General features: G+C 37.4%; 1 protein-coding gene across 1 annotated transcript in view; it reads right to left on the reverse strand.

Annotated features, from left to right (window-relative positions):
* The window catches only part of astn1 (astrotactin 1), a gene marked incomplete at its 5' end in the record, with an annotated part of 294,255 nt that extends 280,569 nt beyond the window's left edge, over positions 1-13,686 (reverse strand). The window contains 2 exon segments of the mRNA XM_036129065.1: positions 3,402-3,552; positions 13,549-13,686. Of these exon segments, the coding sequence (XP_035984958.1) occupies positions 3,402-3,552; positions 13,549-13,686 (289 nt within the window).
* Positions 13,687-18,415: the final 4,729 nt, after the last annotated feature.

Consider the following 18,415-nt stretch of genomic DNA (forward strand, 5'->3'; position numbering starts at 1 on the left):
AGTTTATCCATTAAGTCCAATCCTGTTCAGATCAGACACATCTATAGGAGTGTAATGCTTCTGCTCTGCAACCATGTACTTTCCTGCTCTGTTGGGTTTTGGTCCTGATGCCTGAGTGCTGCTCTCTGCTCTACTAGTGTGAGCAGAGACACCTGCACTGCTCCTGGTTACTTGGGTAGTGGCCACCTACTTTTCTGCCTATATATTCTTGCCTCACACAGCCAGGCTCTGCCAGATTCTTGAAAGCCATTGTGTCTAAACCATTCAGCATTTTTTTCCTGCCTGCCTGTCTGTGACCTTGCTTCGTATTTTGGATTTCCCTTTTGCCTTGCTCCTGTCGGACTCTCCAGCTGGCCTCAGAATGCTGGACATCAACCTCCTGATCTGTCTCCTGACCAAGCCCTTTGCCTCGCCCTTTTGTTACCTCTGTATGCCTCTGCCTTCGGTTTTAACCCACACCTGGATATTTGATCACCCTCTGCCTATCCCTGTATCTATTCAGTGTGAGCTAGATTATCTGTGGTTCCTGCAACGTCTATCCCAGCACCTATTCCGAGCCCCTGGACCTACAAATCAGCTTCAGTGCAACCTCCCGAGAAGGTTAGTGGCTTTTGTTCAGTGCACAATCACTCCCACTGAGTTGTTAACGGCCACTAACCTCTTTCTCCTCCTCACAGTGGTTCCTGAGTGCGCTCCTGGCAGTTTCCCGACAGTGATCGAGAGATTTATTCTTAATTAATTTATTAAAACCACTATTCTTGTCTGGCTGAATTATCGGGTCCTCAGTCTTGGCATTCCAACGCGCTAGACATCGTATGAAAAGTCATTTTCAGCTCCAAATGAGGTTGTGTATTACATGTTTTTTTTTTTATCCAGTGCAACTTTGCATTAAAACTAAATATTATTGCTGCGTTCCAGCTGCAGTCAGAACTTAGAAATTCTGACTTCTGAGTCGGAAGAATCAACTGGATGACCCCTGAAGACGGACTGCCCACTGGGAAAGTCAGACGAATTGTGGAATCCAATATGGCATCTTCTCACTTCAACAACAGTAAGCTGTGATGAAAACATGTTTATTTTAAAAGATACAGTTGAAAGAGTGAGTCTAAGATCCATGTTACATGTAGTGGCTTAAACTATGAACCAAACAAATTGCAAGTGGTGTTTGCATGTGGAAAATACAGCTTTAAATGATGTTTGTAAGAGGCTCTACACACAAAACAACAGCTTTCTTGGCCATCGCCATACTGGAATCCCAACATTTTTGTTTATGTATTGTTTTGGAATCCTGACTTCTCTGACTTTTAATTGGAATGCTGTTAAGTTGAGTGTTCCACCATTCCACGTCCTCCAACAAACATGAAAATTGTCTGTTGTCTTATAAAACTGGAATTTGCAAGATTTATTGAGCAATTAGTTTATTTCTATAGCAAAATTGTTCAATCATAAAAATAATTCAGATGAAAACACAGGATTTCTTCTTGATTAGAATGAGGTCCATCCGAGAGATGATTTTAAACCCATTGGCCATCAGAGAGGGTTCCCTTGTGGTATTTACTGAGGTGGTATTTGTAAAACATGTGCCAACCACAGCTATGGAATAATAATTTATTTCATGCTAGTATAAATATTTAAATATATATCACTCTCTTTTGGGGGATTTCCGTTCATGTCACACTGGGAGGAGACCCCAGGAAAGAACCAGAACTCCCTGGAAGGGCTATATATCCTGTCCAGCCTGGGAACTCCTTCGGATCCCTTCAAAGGAACTGGAGGATATCACTGGGGAGAGGGATGTCTGGGTTTCCCTCCTGGCCTACTGGCCCCATGATCCCATCTCAGCAAAGCGGAAAACAATGAATGGATGGATGGATGGATGGATGGATGGATGGATGGATGAATGGATGGATGGATGGATGGATTGTAGGCTGGGTGGGTGGGTGGGCTGATGGATGTCTTTTTTTTTTTGCTAACAGTAGATTTGCATGGAACAATTACACCCTGGAAAAGAATTGTGAGCAGCTCTTTTTATTGCTTTGCAATTCTGCCATCAATGGCTGTGAGCACAAAAATCACACCTCAGAGCAGGACGACAAAATCCATTATCTTTTGACCAAGACCTTGAGACAGACTAACAAAGCTTTTAATTATTTTGTGTTCAACGTTTTAGTCCACATTGCTTTATTGAAATATCATGTCCTGACAGTTTGGTGATAAAGTCTTTACTGTAATTTTGTTTTTGCATCATTGGTTCTTTTCACCTTTTTAATTTGTGAATAAAAAGTTTGCTTGTCACCTCAAAAAGGTATCAGCCTTAAATGGGGGACATGTGAAAAAGGCAGCAGAGTTGGAAAATAGGTTCCCCTCTTTGTTTTCAAAGCTCACATTTTAGAGTTTAAGAAAAAAATGCTTTAAAGTAATGTTTTAACTTCTACTTAGCAGCTCACTGTACATCTCACTTTATCATAAAAGTAAGATGATGGAAGTTAATGAGATTTATTCAAAAATGCACTCATGTGTTTGTTACAAGTGGTATTTTACATTGTAACTTTACTATCAAACTGCACAATTCCTTGGAAACCCGGGTCTTTGCTCTAATCTATAAATGACATTCTTCCATGAATATTTCTCACAAGCTGTTCTTCCATGTTTGAGATGCATCACGAGAGATACGCATATATGATCATATCAACCGCATCTTCCCGGACCAGCTGAAATCCTCAAGTGAAGTGCATCAAAGCACTTGAAAAGAAATGACATTGTTGCAGGGATGGTGCCTGACAGCTCATCAATAGAAAGTGGGGTGAGGGGTGAGGGATGCAAGGGAGGCAAAACACTAGCAGAAGGCAATAAGATTCTGCAAATGACAAGAACGCTAGTGCTGGAGTCCCCAGCAGATGGAGAAGAAAACAAACCTGGCTGCTACATTTCCTGGTTGCTAAGCACCACCTGGAGGTAATGAATGTGCCGCTGGTCTAAGAGGCATGGGAGACGACAGGGGAGAGTCATGTTTGTCTTTTCAGAAACACTAGAGGATGCCGCTTTGCTGTCTGTCCTTGATGTGGCCCGTGGACATGTCCATGAATATTTATATAAGCAAACACACTTATACAACGATGACCAAAACAAGATGGCAATGAAAAAGAAATGTCTGGTTTTTAACCTTTAGAAAAGTGGCCTGATACATTGACAAAAGATCAAAACTGCCCGAGATTTGGATCTGCTGGAGGTGAAGGCAATTTTATCCTCTTGTGCTGTATCAGTCATACAATAGTGTGTGTAGATTGTATACCCCGCTGTAATACTTTGAATTGGATTCTTTTGTCTAAGGAAAGGTCATTTTTCTGCGGCTGAATCTACAGCAGCCTAAAGGTAGAGATCTCTAAAGAAAGATGACTCACCACACAGCCGGTGGAATCAAGCTTTCGGTCGGATATACAGCGGAAGTTGCGGCTGCAGCCACCGTTGTCTTTGGTGCAATCTCTTACGGGTCCAAACGAATCCAGGAGAACCTCCAAAGAGTCAAACGAAGAACTGATCATCAACTCCTCTCTGCAGAACAAAGCAGAGGACATGAATTTTATGTGCAGTGCTGTGATTAGTTGTTGAGCCTGTTACGTGTTGCACATGAAAGTACACTAAAAAATGTTTACACGTTTCCAATAGGTTCTGATATTCATGCCTTCATACTTTCATTTTAAAAAGCAAAATCTTCTTGCTTGAGAATGAACTGAAAATAAATGTGGACTTTTAATAAAGACCTTGATTCTGGTCGCTTTAGATACAAACTTACAGTGCCTTGCAAAACAATCCATACCCCGTTTTGTCACATATCTACAAACTTCAGGAATTTTTATGAGGATTTTCTGTGATAGACCAACACTTATGGATCAGTGCTTTCTATTTCTATTGTACTAATTTAAAAAGTAAAACAGTGGCCTGCTTTTGTATTCATTCTCCCCAAATCAGTACAATGTAGAAGCAGTTAAGCTACTGTTACTGGCACAAGACGTTTTGGGATATAGATTCACCATTACATGTTATTTTTTCAGCCTTTTTTCTTCTTCTTGGTTATTAGGCTGGAAACTATGATCTTTATAAAGACTACTCACTGAAAGTACTGAAATGACTTAACTGGTCACAACTGCAAGTTTGTAATTGGGCTCCAAAAATGTTTAGTTGGAGCAAGGGGCAAAAATGGATCTTTTGAAAATAAATGTTGCTGACTCCTGATTTAGCTGAACGGTCATGTTTCAGTAGTTTTGCAGTTGTGTCAAACTCTTTCCTTTAGGAGATCGAACTGTGTTTTGTGGGGTGTTCAAAGTTTGGGATTTTGTTTTATAATCTAATCTGCTATAATTTATGAAAAAACATTATCCCTGATCTGTCTTGTGTGTTCTAACTTTCTGATGCTGTTTAGCCACTTAAATTGTCTCAAGTTAGTGGTTTTAACTTAAAGAATAATGCAAAACAGTTTGGAGAGGTGCAATTATTGTTGCCAGGGACTGCACATACACAGGTGCCACATGAGCTGTACAAGTGAACTTCAGAAAAGAGAAGAAAAACAGTTTTAAAACCTTGTTCAATTTTGGTTGTATTGATATCATTACAATCTTTAATTAACATTACCAATAATTAGCTGTAGTTAGTAGATAAGTTTGCAAAATGAATAAATTATGAAATTTTACTTTAGGGCAAATGTGATCGGGTCCAACCTAAATCTACACCCAAGTTGATTAAACAAAATTATCACTAAGAAAGACTGACATTAGTAAGAAGAACCGTTTCTCTCTATGATCCATACAAATAACCAGGTAATGTTAACTAAAATCTGTTATAAAGAATGGATTTTATGTTTCAGCGTTAATTCACACATTTTCCCTCAGTGTCTGAACACTGCTGTCAAATACATGAATTTTACTTTTATTATTAACAAAGATATAGAACTTTAGATTGTTTCTTAATCATTTAGAGAACCCAATGTTAAAGTAACTTTTCAACATTTTACCCTGGAAAATGTTCTGCAAAACCAGCTTTGTAAAATTGCAATATGACAAGTAGATGATATTTGAGATAAAACAAAATGTAATCGTCACTTTAACCTTGCTGTGAGCTGTAATTCAATATAAATTTTATTGTTTTCACCAAAAGCTAATTACAAGGTAGAGTGGACTTTAGTTTCTTCACAGTAAGTAAATCACAGAAATTTAAATGTAGGTAATAACCCTCATCTGCAGCAAAAACAAAGCCACGGAATGGCTTCCCTTTTAAACTGTAATTGATGATGTCATTTCAGAAAAAAACATATATAAATCATTGTTTATTTAAATTAAAATCTAGTTTTCCATGAACACACTCTGAAGTGCACATGCTTTTGCAAAAGTTTTCATTTCTCCCACATCAAAATAAGGCCAAGATAAAAAGAGAAACTGATAATTTGTTTATAAGGGAGCTCATTTATGAAATCAACAAGGAATCCCATACAGTTTTATACAGCGTTCTAAAGATTTTGCCATTTTGTCACACTTAAATGTTTGAGTTTATCAAACAATTTTTAATATCAGACAAAGATAATGGGTAAATACAACATGATGTTTTTACATGAAGATTTCATTTGTAACGTAACAACAGCTACCCAAACTAACCTTACTCTATGTGAAAAAGTATCTGCCCCTTAAGTCTAATCATTGGTTGAGCCAGCCTTGATGGAAACAAGTACTATCAAGCATTTGGAATAAATGCCATATTGCCTGCTCTACTTTGCAGAATTACTTTTATTCAGCCACTTTAGATGGATATTAAACATGCATAGCCTATTCAAGGTAATGCCGAAGAATTTTAATTGGATTTTAGTCCAGACTGACTCTACACCCTCTGAGTTTTCCAGAGGTATTTTTGCTGGGACTTTGGATCATTATATTGCTGCATATTTCCAAAGTCCTTGAGCTTAAAATCACAAACCGATGGCCATGAAGTCTTCTTCAAGTCTTTTGTGGTAGAGGTTCAATCAACTATAATAGGCCAGTTGCCCAGATCCTAAAGAAGTAACAAAACCCCTAGCAATCGGCCATAATGACTTACTGCAAGTGAGATGTTCATGTTCTCAAATTAGCCGTTGGTTTTAAGACATACACCTTCCAAAAAGTATCACTTTGTTATGTCAGTCAACACATTACTTTAAAGGTATGAGGATCATAATGTTTTTTGGAAGTGTAAGAATGGCCTTAGTCAGCACTGGTTTTGACCTTAGAACAATTGGCCCAGTCTTGTTCCAGTTGTGGAATAACAAACACTGACTTCATCTAAGGCAAGTTAGGTCTGAAGTGCTTTAGAAGTTGTTTTGAGTTCTTTTGTGGCCTCTTGGATGAGTTGTTAAGAAAGCTCTTGGAGTGATTTTGGTAGAACAGCTACTCCTGGGAAGGTTCAAAATTTTGTGACATTTTTTTGACAATTTTTGACATTTGTGTGTAAGGATTGTCACCGTGGTTTGTTGGAGTCCCAGAACCTTAGACATTACTGGAACTCTTTCCAGAAAGGTAGATATCAGTCACTTTATCATCTGTTCTTGAACCTTTAATAATAATGTATTTCCTTTGAAGAACTTTTAGCCTACTCTGTGTTATCAGACAGGTTCTGTTAAAGTGACTTTCCTTATTTTAAGTCTGGCATAATCAGGCATGAGGGTGAATAGTTAAACCGAACCAGAACACGTGGTTAATCACAGCTACTTTGTGTGTTTGTGTTCATACAGGTTTACATTGGTTTGGGAAGAACAAATAAAATTGTCAATTGAAAAATGCTTTTTTTTTTTTTTGCGGAGGTCTGTAACAGCGTAAATATATTTCATAGTACTGTATTTATCCTACTTCATAAAATAGCTATATGGTTTAGTGATATAACAATATTAAATGAAGTAATAATTAGAATAAAGAATAAAATATGTACAAAAACAGGCAGTTTAGAGGAACCAATATTTAGCAAGTTCTGCCCAAAACATTGGTGTTATTTCTTTGGCTTAACCCACAGCTGATAGTCATAAACACATTTTCTTTACACGGTTGATTTTCTGATTTGGGAAGACGTTAAAACTGTTTTGTAAATGCAGTACTTGAAAAATGACTCAAGGCAATACAACAATGTCAAAAACAAAGTGTTAAGAATCCCACAAGCATTTTTTTTTTACTTTTCCCAAATCACTTGAACTTCTATGACACCAGCTAATCAACGGAAAAAGATCCACGTTTGTTGCCATTTATCTCTGCCAGGAAGCAACAAAGTTACAAATGACAATCAAACACATGGGAACGTAGCGCAGAAGCAGAGTAAATCAGCATGTTTCAAGAAGGTGTTAACAGCGTTTTTGTGAAGCCCCTGAGGGAGAGCTAAGAAGAGCATTCATTAGATCACAGATCAGAAGGAGATGAGCTATTTACACACTGTCTAGCTGAACGCTGCCAAATGAAAACGAAATGTTAAAAAAGCAAGATGAAAGTATGTTATTTCCCAACTGAGTGTTTAAAAATCTTGACATCAGAAATATTTAGAAGAGGGATTGTTAGACAATGGAAAAAATGCAAGCGGGATAAAATAGGAAAGAACATACTGATAAACTTTTATGTTTCCTCACTTTCTGAATTATGTCAAACTGTAAGCCTTGTGTTGTTTTAAAACATTGGCAGGAAGACATAAGAAACAAAATCATGTAAAAAAAGAACAACCTGAGATAAAATGTGATATACAGTGTGCAGCATAAATGTTACCAAAATAAAAAATGGAGAGTAAAAAATTAAAATGGCATCTACAAATGTTGATAAATGTCATACAGCAACCTCATGTCCACCTACTGAAAATCATGTCTATAACTCGTCCTAAAGTATTTTATGTCTGTACACTCTATTCAAACTGTCCCACAGTAAAATAGGTGTAAGGAATATATTAATAACAAAAATATTAAGTAAAACTGTCAAATATACATACATTTACACAAATGAAGTCTACAAAGGTTAAATATGAAATGTGTTTGATGTACATCAGAGTTTTGAACCATACATTTCCCTGATGGTCGCAGGAATTTATTGGGTCTTATGCAAAAAAAGTAAAAGTCATAACTGAAAGCACAGGAGCAAAAGAAAGAATATTGGAAAGGCTGCATTATGCAGTTTAAAGAGACATAGCTTCAGGCAAATTTTCCCAGTTCCAGCACCTCCTTATCATCAAGTCTGGTTAGACTGGACTGCTTACAGAGCAGCAGGAATGAAGCAATGCTGCTGTTGCACTGTTTAACATTTTTTAGATGAGCTGTATTTTGTTCATATTTACACTGTCTACTTAATTGGGACTCCCTAAAAGAACATATGTGATATTTCAGTGAAAGCTTAATTGTAATATAATTACAAATACCGAACAATTATTTGTGATGAAGCCTTTTAGTAACTTGGAACTTGACCTGCAACTTGCGGTTTATTTTTATCCCCTATATTATTTATAGGGAGAGTTCCCCTATTTTATATCTTATCAGCGGCTGCCAAATCTCCACACACCTTTATTAGCTCAGTTGTTATCAGGTAACAAAAACAATCTAAGGTACCCCCCTTGCTAACCACACAGTTCACTTTACTTTGTGCTTAGCAAGTGCATATTTAATTACACATACTTTTCCTTAATATTTAATCATGGAAGCCAGATTATGACAGCAGGAAATGGAATGCTGGTCTACCATCGCCTGTCCTGGTGGGGGGTCCATGTAGTGAGGGCCTCCTGTTGGTTTTTTGGGCTTGGTTCAGTTTAGCCCCAGCAGGCACAACAACTAATTGTTGGCGCCCTCCCTTTATTGTCAGCTTGATCCGACCTGACCGATGACCATCTTGTCACAAGCTAAAAGCTGTTTCCGTGAGAGAGCAATAAAACCAGAATGGTGTTAAAAACAAACAAACAAAACAAAACAAAACTTTCTCTGTTTGTCCTTTTGGGCTTTTAATATCTGCCATGGGACATGCTTGATTTAAAAAGTTAGTGACCGTTTGAAAATCAGAGTTAAAAGATCTATTTTTTTCTAGCTCCGTATTATTACAATTCTGTTCCTAGAGAGTCACTGTTCTACAGCTTTTATATGATATAGTATTACTAATGTTGAATATTGAAGACATTTTAAAGAAAGGCCCATTCTGTAAAGCTTTTCTTGTTATTTTAAATTATAGTAGAAACATCTTTTACAGTGACTGGTCTTTCACACAAGGGCGATGATATGTCCTCTTCTCTTAAAAAAATAAAAATCTGTGCTGGCCATATTTTTGTTCATCCTCGACTCTGCAGACTTCTTAATCAACTCCCCGGGATGCCTTCTTCAGACATTCTCAAATGACTCTGCCATAGCTGGCTTCATCACAGGTAAGGATGACTCAGAGTACAGAGAGTGGACAGGACTTTGTGGCCTGGTTCCAGCGAAACCATCTCCTGATCATCATGGGAAAAAAACAAAGAGCTGGTTTTGGACTTCCACAGGCATGGACTCACTACAACAACAGTGGTAAACATCCTGGAAACTGACATTGAGTTAGTTAACTCTATTAAGTACCTGGGTGCTGTCCTGAACAAACATTACTTGATTCACTGATGCTCTTTATAGGAAGAGTCAGAGCAGACTCTACCCGCTAAGAAGACTGAGATCTTTTGGAGTGCAGGGGACGCTCCCACAGACTTTTTATGACTCTCTGGTGGCATCAACCATCTTTCATGGTGTAGTTTCTTGGAGCAGCGTATCTACAACTGAGAGGAAGCGGTTAGATAAGCTATTCAGGAAGCCCAGCTCTGCCATTGAATGCCCCCTCGACCCAATGCAGGTGGCAGGGGACTGAAGAACACTAGCAAAAAGAACATCACTGTTTGACAATGTCTCATACCCTATGCATAAAGCTTTTATAGAGCTGCCACTTTCTAGTCACACAAAGGAGTGTTCTTACAGATCCTTCCTCTCTGTAGCTGTTAGACTTTATAACCATCACTGCTCCCAACAAATTCAACACCATCACATCCCTGCTGTAGTTTTTCAGTTTTGTTAATTCTTATTAATAGTGTTTAAATATATAAATATAGACATGCTTTGTGTACATTTTTTAAAATCACCCTCCTCAGTTCCAAACTTATTTATTACTTTGAGATTTCTATTGCTAACAGCCATACATTTTTTTCTTATGTCGTATATTTGCTCTGTACTGCTGGTACACCTGGATTTCCTCACTAATAGACAATAAAGGCTCTTTATATTCTATCTTTCTTTTCTCTCTGTATAACGAAGCCTCTTCTTGTTTATATTTCACTGGTTACACTTTGAGACGCAACTTTGTGAATTGCTACAAAGTCAGTGAGTTCAGCTTAATGAGACAAGGCAAATGACCCCAAGACTATACAGAGAGAAATCATTGTGTCTGAAAATAGTTCCGACTCAGTGAGTGACATATTTATTCAAATAAACCTTTGCCCTTTTCCCCAGTAATGTTCAGGTTTTCTTTTTAATAGAGCAGTTCATAATGTACCTAGTCAGTAAAAAAAAAAAAGAAGGGCAGTTAATATATATATATATATATATATATATATATATATATATATACACACATATATATATATATATATATATATATATATATATATATATATATATATATATATATATATATATATATATATATATATATTCTTTTTGCTTTTTATTTGCAGATAGATAGAAATCAGATTGTATTAATCATTTGATTTCATAGGAAAATACAGAAGGACGGACCCGAAAATGACAGGGATAAGTTAAATGACCACTGAGCTAAAAGTTAAGAACATTTTAAGCACAGTAGGACACCCTGTCGCAAAGCTAAAATCTTCGGCAACTGGTTGAGTTTAATGCCTCATAATGGCCTTCACAGTCACCAGCTGGGATGGGGTCGAGTGGGAGATTCACATCATAGATTTGTACCACAAATCTGCAGCAGCTATTTTATGCTATCATGTTAATATGAACCAAAATCTCGGATAAATCTCTGTGATGCCTTGTTGAAAAATTTAGCATCTCTAAAGATAAAAGGAGATTATGCCTGGTGCAAGCAAGGTGTACCTAATAAAGTGGCCAGCTGAGGCAGCTGCTGATAAAAATAAGCTCTGTGTGTGTGTGTGTGTGTGTGTGTGTGTGTGTGTGTGTGTGTGTGTGTGTGTGTGTGTGCATGAACTCATGGATGCAGAGATCAGTTCCCTGAGGAGAGTCTTTAAGTAACCAATTAGAGACCAGCATGAAATCACATGGAAGCCAAAAGGTTACAAAGACACATGGGCAGTGATTTGTCCAGTGCTCCTCAGCATTGAAACTTTAAAATTAGGGGACAATAAACTGAAAATGATATGGGAATGCTGAAAAATCAAATGTCAGACATTTTTTTGATGTGATAACTACTGTGTATTTTGTCATTTTTGTTTACGTTGTTTACATTTTCTTTCTGTAATTTGAAGGGGGCAGCGACCAAGTGCCCCCTATAGACATGCCGCCACCTGTGGCCGATGAGTGTCAATTATGGTTTTCATAAAGATGCAAACAGGAGACGTATCTGTAGATACATGTTTTTTAAATAAATGTAAATGTATGTTGCAAAATACACATTTACCATGGAATCCTAAGGAACCAGCTGTACAATATCTTCCTTATTGTGGTGCCTCTTTCTAACATAAATGTGAAGAACACACCAAGTGTCCCATATTATAGTATACTGCAAAGTAGTTTAGAGATAAGAATGGATTTGTCTTAATAAAACTGCAATAAAAAAAAGAAAATAGAGACCAGCATAGAGGATCAGATTCAGCTCAATGGGAAAAAAAAATGTGAGTTAATGATTAACAAAGTTGTTACAGGACTATATTTGCTATACTTACTAGAATTATACAATGAGCACTGATTTTGAACCAATATGAAAAAAAAAAAACAGAGGCTGGTCAATCCTATAATAGTTATGATAATCATGACCACTGAACACCCTGTTAAATCCTTCCACAGCCATGGGGAAGAAATGTAAGACAAAGCAAGTTTATTTGTATAGCACATTTCAGTAAAAAGACAATTCAAAGTGCTGCACATTACAACTCAATAGTAGCAGTAGGTCTAGATACATTGAACAACAAACTTAATATAATGAAGTTTTAATTGTACATGAACATTGAAAGGCATATTTTAACAAACAGGTTTTTAACCTTGATCTAAAAGATCCCAGGGTTTCAGCATGTTTACAGTCTTCTGGGAGTTTGGTCTTGAGATGCCTTTCAGGTCTGAGTCCATCACTACACCCAGATTCATGACCTAATCAGCGGTTCCTAGCCGAAGCAGCTGACGCAGTTTTCTAACTCTTGATCGCTCCTCTACTGGTCGAAAAATTATTACTTTAGTTTTGTTTTTATTCAGCTGTAGAACATTTTTCACACATCCATGCATTGATTTCTTCGAAGCATTTACTCAGCACTGAATAGGTTCATAATCACCTGGTGACATAGTGAATTAGACCTGTGTGTCGTTTGTAGTTGTTCTTATGTTGTTCTTTATGATCTGAGCTAGAGTGAACTTCTAGATATTGAATAGGAGAGAACCTATGTCTCACACTGTAAACTGGGACAGAAATGTTATAATATTAACTATTTTTATTTAACGTCTAACTTGAAATATGTACACATTCTCCTGTTACCCCCCGACACTAGGATGATGTGTGATTTTGCCCTTGGGTCCAACACAGAAGTGGAGAAGAGCATACATGTAGAAAGCGTTATCGACTCAAGCTTGTTTTTTAAAGCAACTGATTAAAGATTGTTGGCTACATTGCCTGTTCTGAAGATTTTTTGGGGACCAAGTTAACCACCCACTGGTGGAAAAGCAAAGTGGCTAAATAATTATGTGCCTTCTTTGATGTCAGCTGCGTCCAATTTAACACTGTAGCTTTGTTTGCGCTCAGTCACCGCTCTCTTTGCAGTCTAGACACACATGCAGTCATTGCATGCAGAGCAGATCGCCTTCGAATATATGAACCATTTAACAATCAAAAAGCTGCTTCTGGCTTCAACTCACCAGCCAATTCTTTGTTTTACTTTCATATTTTTCTACTGCTTCTTCATAATTGAATTTTGTGTACGAACTCAGAATTTTATTACCCTGTGAATCATGACCATTAAGACGTCTTCATCAACCACACGGCAACGATTACAACTCACAGAAACAATAGTTAATAAAAAAAAACAAGTGCAGATGGAGTTAGAATAACGAGCAGTGTAAGTCCCCTTGAAAGGATTGCTGTCAAAGTTGACATTTACTTTATGCAACATGGCATATAAGATGATAAAATATACCATAATTTAAAGCAGGCGAATTTCTTTGTTACACTTGGGTACAATTATGTAAGCAAACATTTTGTAGAAGTGTAATGAGCAACACGATCCTACCACCTAATGAAATGCTCATTCCTTTAGCTGAAGCTTCTTTTGACTCCCACCCAAAAGCTATACTTATAAAAAGTGTCATCTTTAAATGTCTCTCACCTTACGTCTACCGCATCCTCCATTACTGTCATGTCAGTCTTGCATTTGGCTGACGGGTTGATGGCGAGCTCAGCGGGAGGGATGACAAAGCTCTTGCTCAGAGGAAGCCACATTCCTTCTCCCAGGGTGTATGTAAATCTGCAAGAATGCAAGAGTAGTTACAGAAGTGGGCTTTTCAAAAGTGGAAAGAATGACACCAAGGTAAAGCTTAAGGTAGGGTTACTTGCTCATGTTATTGACAACATGAGTTCATACAGTTTAAAGCTACTATTGTCTTGTGGAAACTTCAAGTCAGAAATAAATTGGGGATCTGTTTTAAAAAGCAACAATTCAGCTTTAAAAGCTTGAACATCATACAAAGGGCGTAGATAATACGTCAAAGATTAGGCAGAACCTTAAGGCAATAGGCACGCTTTTATGATGATGTTTAAATCCTGGGATGGTGTTATAAATGGAAAAATCAAACAAATTCAAATATTACAGCAAAAACAAAGCTTGAGATCTACTGCTACGCTAAGGAATCCCAAACCGCAAAATTTAATTAGCAATAAGCTTTAGGGTTATGATATGCCTGATGGCAGCCAAAGGCCACAGGTAGTGTATAGCCCTTTCAGATCAAACTTTTGTTTTGAGATCTACATGTAGAAAGTTCATGATGCAGAAAGGAGGGGTCTAAGTCAACATATTTGACCTCATTTTACAAGCAGTATATGATTAGTCATTTTTATTGGTACAAAATGTGGCGACATTTTTAAATACAGAATTCGAAAAAATAAAAACATTGTTTTTCAACAGACTTAATTGACCCTTTGTGGGTTTTTGACTATTCAGCCATTGTCGCTGCCAACTTACCTCAATCCTAAAAAAATAACCAACCACTAAAACCTTAGAATTTGAACTAAAGCCTTATAATTTAAAATAATTGAATTAAATTTTCTCCAAAAAAAATTCATATGCATTACAAATGTTTGACTAACATGAAGATATATTATGTTGTCTTAGAAAGCAACCCAGATTTAATTCTTTGTGGATGAATTTTTATTTTATTTTTTTTTTAAGATGAATAACTGAATTGCATTTATGATTTCTAGTTAAAAATGTAAGTCGGTTTGTTGTTATTTAATTTCCCTTTAAGCTAAATTATAATGTTTGCATAAAATCATTCTTTAGCAGAGGTAACACTGTGTTTATGGACGCAATGCATACTAAATGTGGATCCATGGTAAAACGGGCCAGTAAGAGTTTCCCCCGAGACAACAAACAGCAATGAATCTGTAAACAACAGATGCCTGGAACAAAGGCTTTAAAGCATTTTTTATTTGTGCAAAAATGAATATCATCAACCTCTAAAGTCATTGCAGATGAAATGTAATGCTGCAAACTTTAAGTTAAACAGTGCACGCTGATTAACATGAAATGCTTTATTAGCCCTGATGAATAATGCATGCATACTTAACAAAAGGCGATAGTTTTTTTTTCTTTATAAAAGGTTGAATAACCATTTTTATGCATAAAAACCACATTTCAAAAATTTTAAATTGGTCAATTTATATTTGATAAAATGCAAGCTTAGCATATGAAAAGGGCAGTGAAATCAGTGGATTGTGAGCACTACCACTCACTGCAAGACCAGAGTGATTAAACCACTACAGAAACAGAACATTCAATTATACGAAGCTAATTAATCATCTTGTTTCAAAGTTACCATTTTAAGTGGATCAAAGAACAGCTGTTTTTCAATTTAAATAAGACTTAATTGGAGGAGTTTGTTATTTCCACATTATTTCTCAAGAAGCAGTTGCAACATCTTATTTCACCTGTTCCTGTGGGACCACGTTCAGCAGTCGTGTTGAGATTCCCTGTGATGCGGAATGACGTTCAAGGGTGACCACAGGATAGGTTAGCTAGCGCTTAACAAGCCCTGCTTTATAATGGACAACTTGGGACTTGTGCACTGCTATACAACTTATTTGCTTCGCTCTAACAGAAACTGGAGGGGAAAAAAACACTAAGAGTCCTCATGAGGAAACAGTTGCGAGGAAAACATGTTTGCAGTCCTTAGAGGAACTCCCTGAAGTTATTACTGAGTGGAGGGCAAATTGCGTGTTTGAATGCTTACTCTCAGCATTTATCTTCACTATTTGTACCACTTCATAATATTTCATGTAATAATAATCTTGGTAAATGATAATAGTTGCTTAAGCAAACAAGCATTTGGATGCAGAGCTCATGAAAAGCTGGCTTCAAGCATAGATAAAGCGCTGAATTGCTAGATAAAAAGAGCTAAAGACTAAAATTGGATAAATTAGGATGGATAGCTGGTTGAGAACACACTGAGGACAAAACTTTAGAACCTTCAGCTTTGCAGTAAAGGGCCAATTTGAGAGAACATGCCAACAGGGAAGGCAATCTTTTAAAGTCTTTTATTAAGCTTTAGGCCATCCTCTTCCATCCATTCCTGCCAAAAAGTGCTAACAGTCAGAGTGGTCCTAATGAGCTAGAAAAGGTAGCCCTCTCCTGCAATGCAAGCGCTGTAACAGAAAAGAAGGTTCTGTTGTTTTTATTGCTGCTTTGTCAGGAAGGATTAATGTGATAAATACAATAGCACAGCTACTGGGAAGCTCCTCATTCCATGACTGTAAACACAAAAACCTATGAACAGTGTTAGTGCAGACAACACATATATTAACGTTCTAATTCCACCAAATTATTATTTTTGTTCTTTCTTGCATTTAGCAAGGCTGATAACCTGTCTAGGGTGTACCCAGCCCCTTGCTCAAAGATCTCTGGAGATAGGTACCAGTGCCCTCTGTAGTTGTAATGCTGGACAAGATGATAGGATAGTTACTTGCGATTTGTTTTTTTAACTTAAACACAATAAATAGATCTTTAAGTATCTACAAATTTGTAGAGCCACAGCTATAGCCAAAGCAGATAATTACTGTTCAAGAAATCGGACAATGAACAGGACTTTAAACCTGTCTCATTTCTAAATATCGAACATTATCCAATCAAGTCAATGAGTAACAGCACACGTTATGTGCATGGCACCAGCTAACTTATCATGCTTTGACCTGGATTCCACTGTCATTAATAAGTAAGATGGGAAAAAAAAACCAAAGGTTGATCATAAATTAGAGACTTGTGGTCAACATCATTTACTGTACATCATTGTGAAGCTGAAAGTGTGGGGAGCGTGTTTTTGTGATTTAACACAAAAAGTAGTCTGAATAATGAAAACAAGCTAAAAGCTTCCTGTAAAAGCAAACAATAGCTAAAATTACAATCCGAAAGCTCCAGTTCATTTTCGCAAGGTCAGCGTACCAGCATACTTTTTGCTTTTTATCTTTGGGAAATACACACACAAAATAATGTCTGACATCTTCATGTATCTTAGTGGGTACCCAAGTGTGCAAACACTTGCATGTATAGTACCTTGCAAAAGTAACTACCCCCTTGGTGAATACCTTTGCAATGCTGTGCAATCTAAGAGTCACACACCTTTTCTGAAAGGTCCCTGAAGCTACAACACCACTAAGCAAGAGGCATCACAACATGTAGACCAGGGAGCTCTCCAAACAAGTCCAATACAAGTCAGGGTGGGTTTACAAAAATATCCAAATCTTTGATGTTCCTCCAGAGCACTATCAAGCTCATCATCTTCAGACGGAAAGCACCTGGTACCACAGCAAACCTACCAAGAGAGGGCTGACCTCCAGAACTCACAGACCCCAAATGAGTTGCAACGCACCACAGCAGAGACGGAAAGATATGTCCATAGGACCACCATAAGCCGTCATAGAGCTGTATGGAAGAGTGGCCATATAAAAGCCATTACCTGGTGTTGAAAATAAGACGGCACATTTTGAGCTTGGAAAAGAAGCATGTGGACAACTACCCAAATGTATGAAGGTAGGGGCTCTGGTCAGATGATACTAAAATCGAACTGTTCAGCCACCAAGGAAAACACTATGTTCGGCAAAAACAGTGAAACATGGTGGTGGCAGCATCATGCTGTGATGGTCTGAGTGGAGGGAAAGACGGATGGTGCTAAATACAGGGATCTTCTTGAGCAGAACCTGTGTTAGTCTGCCTGGGATTTCAGACTGGGATGGATGTTCACCTTCCAGCAGGACAATGACCTGCAGCATGCTGCTAAAACAACAATTGATTGGTTTAAGGAGAAACAATTAAATGGATTGGAATGGCCTATTGAATTGGACTGAAGTTTGTTATTTCGCCGTCGCCTCACAAAGATAATACATCTTCAAAGTTTTAGGTATGTTCTGCAAAATAAATTGTGCAAAGTGTCAAAGAATCCATTTTAATTTATGGTTGTGAGGTAACAAAACATGAAACATGAAAGTTAAGTGTAAACTATACTTTTGGATCCAGATATGAGATTGCTTTAAGTTTCGACACACAAGGCAACATGAAGTTTTTGCCTTGATGTTTCAACAGGAACAATGTTTAAGCTTCCCCATCAGGTTGGTTGAAAACAGAGTTAAGAGTAACGGCGTTATTCTTTCAGTAACGGAGTAATCCAATCACTTTTCTCATTTCAGGAACGCCATTACTTAGAATTTGATGCAGTGTGTTACTACAACTTGATAAGTTAGAGCGACTTTGCGTAAGAGCACACTTTCTACTCCATGAGATTTTTATTTTTTTTATTGTAGAGAGAAAGTGGTGGATGAGTAGGGGGGGGCAACATAGAGGCATACGTGACGGGTGGGTGTTCACCATGCATTGCGTACACAGTAGAGCAACAGCAAGAGACACACACCGCAATGCAGACGAGCCTTGAAAATTCTAAGAAGCTGAAAGCATGGGCACTATTTTATGTTCACTCATTTCAGAGGCAAAA

The sequence above is a fragment of the Fundulus heteroclitus genome, unplaced genomic scaffold (assembly GCF_011125445.2).
Source record: "Fundulus heteroclitus isolate FHET01 unplaced genomic scaffold, MU-UCD_Fhet_4.1 scaffold_133, whole genome shotgun sequence".
NCBI lineage: Eukaryota > Metazoa > Chordata > Actinopteri > Cyprinodontiformes > Fundulidae > Fundulus > Fundulus heteroclitus.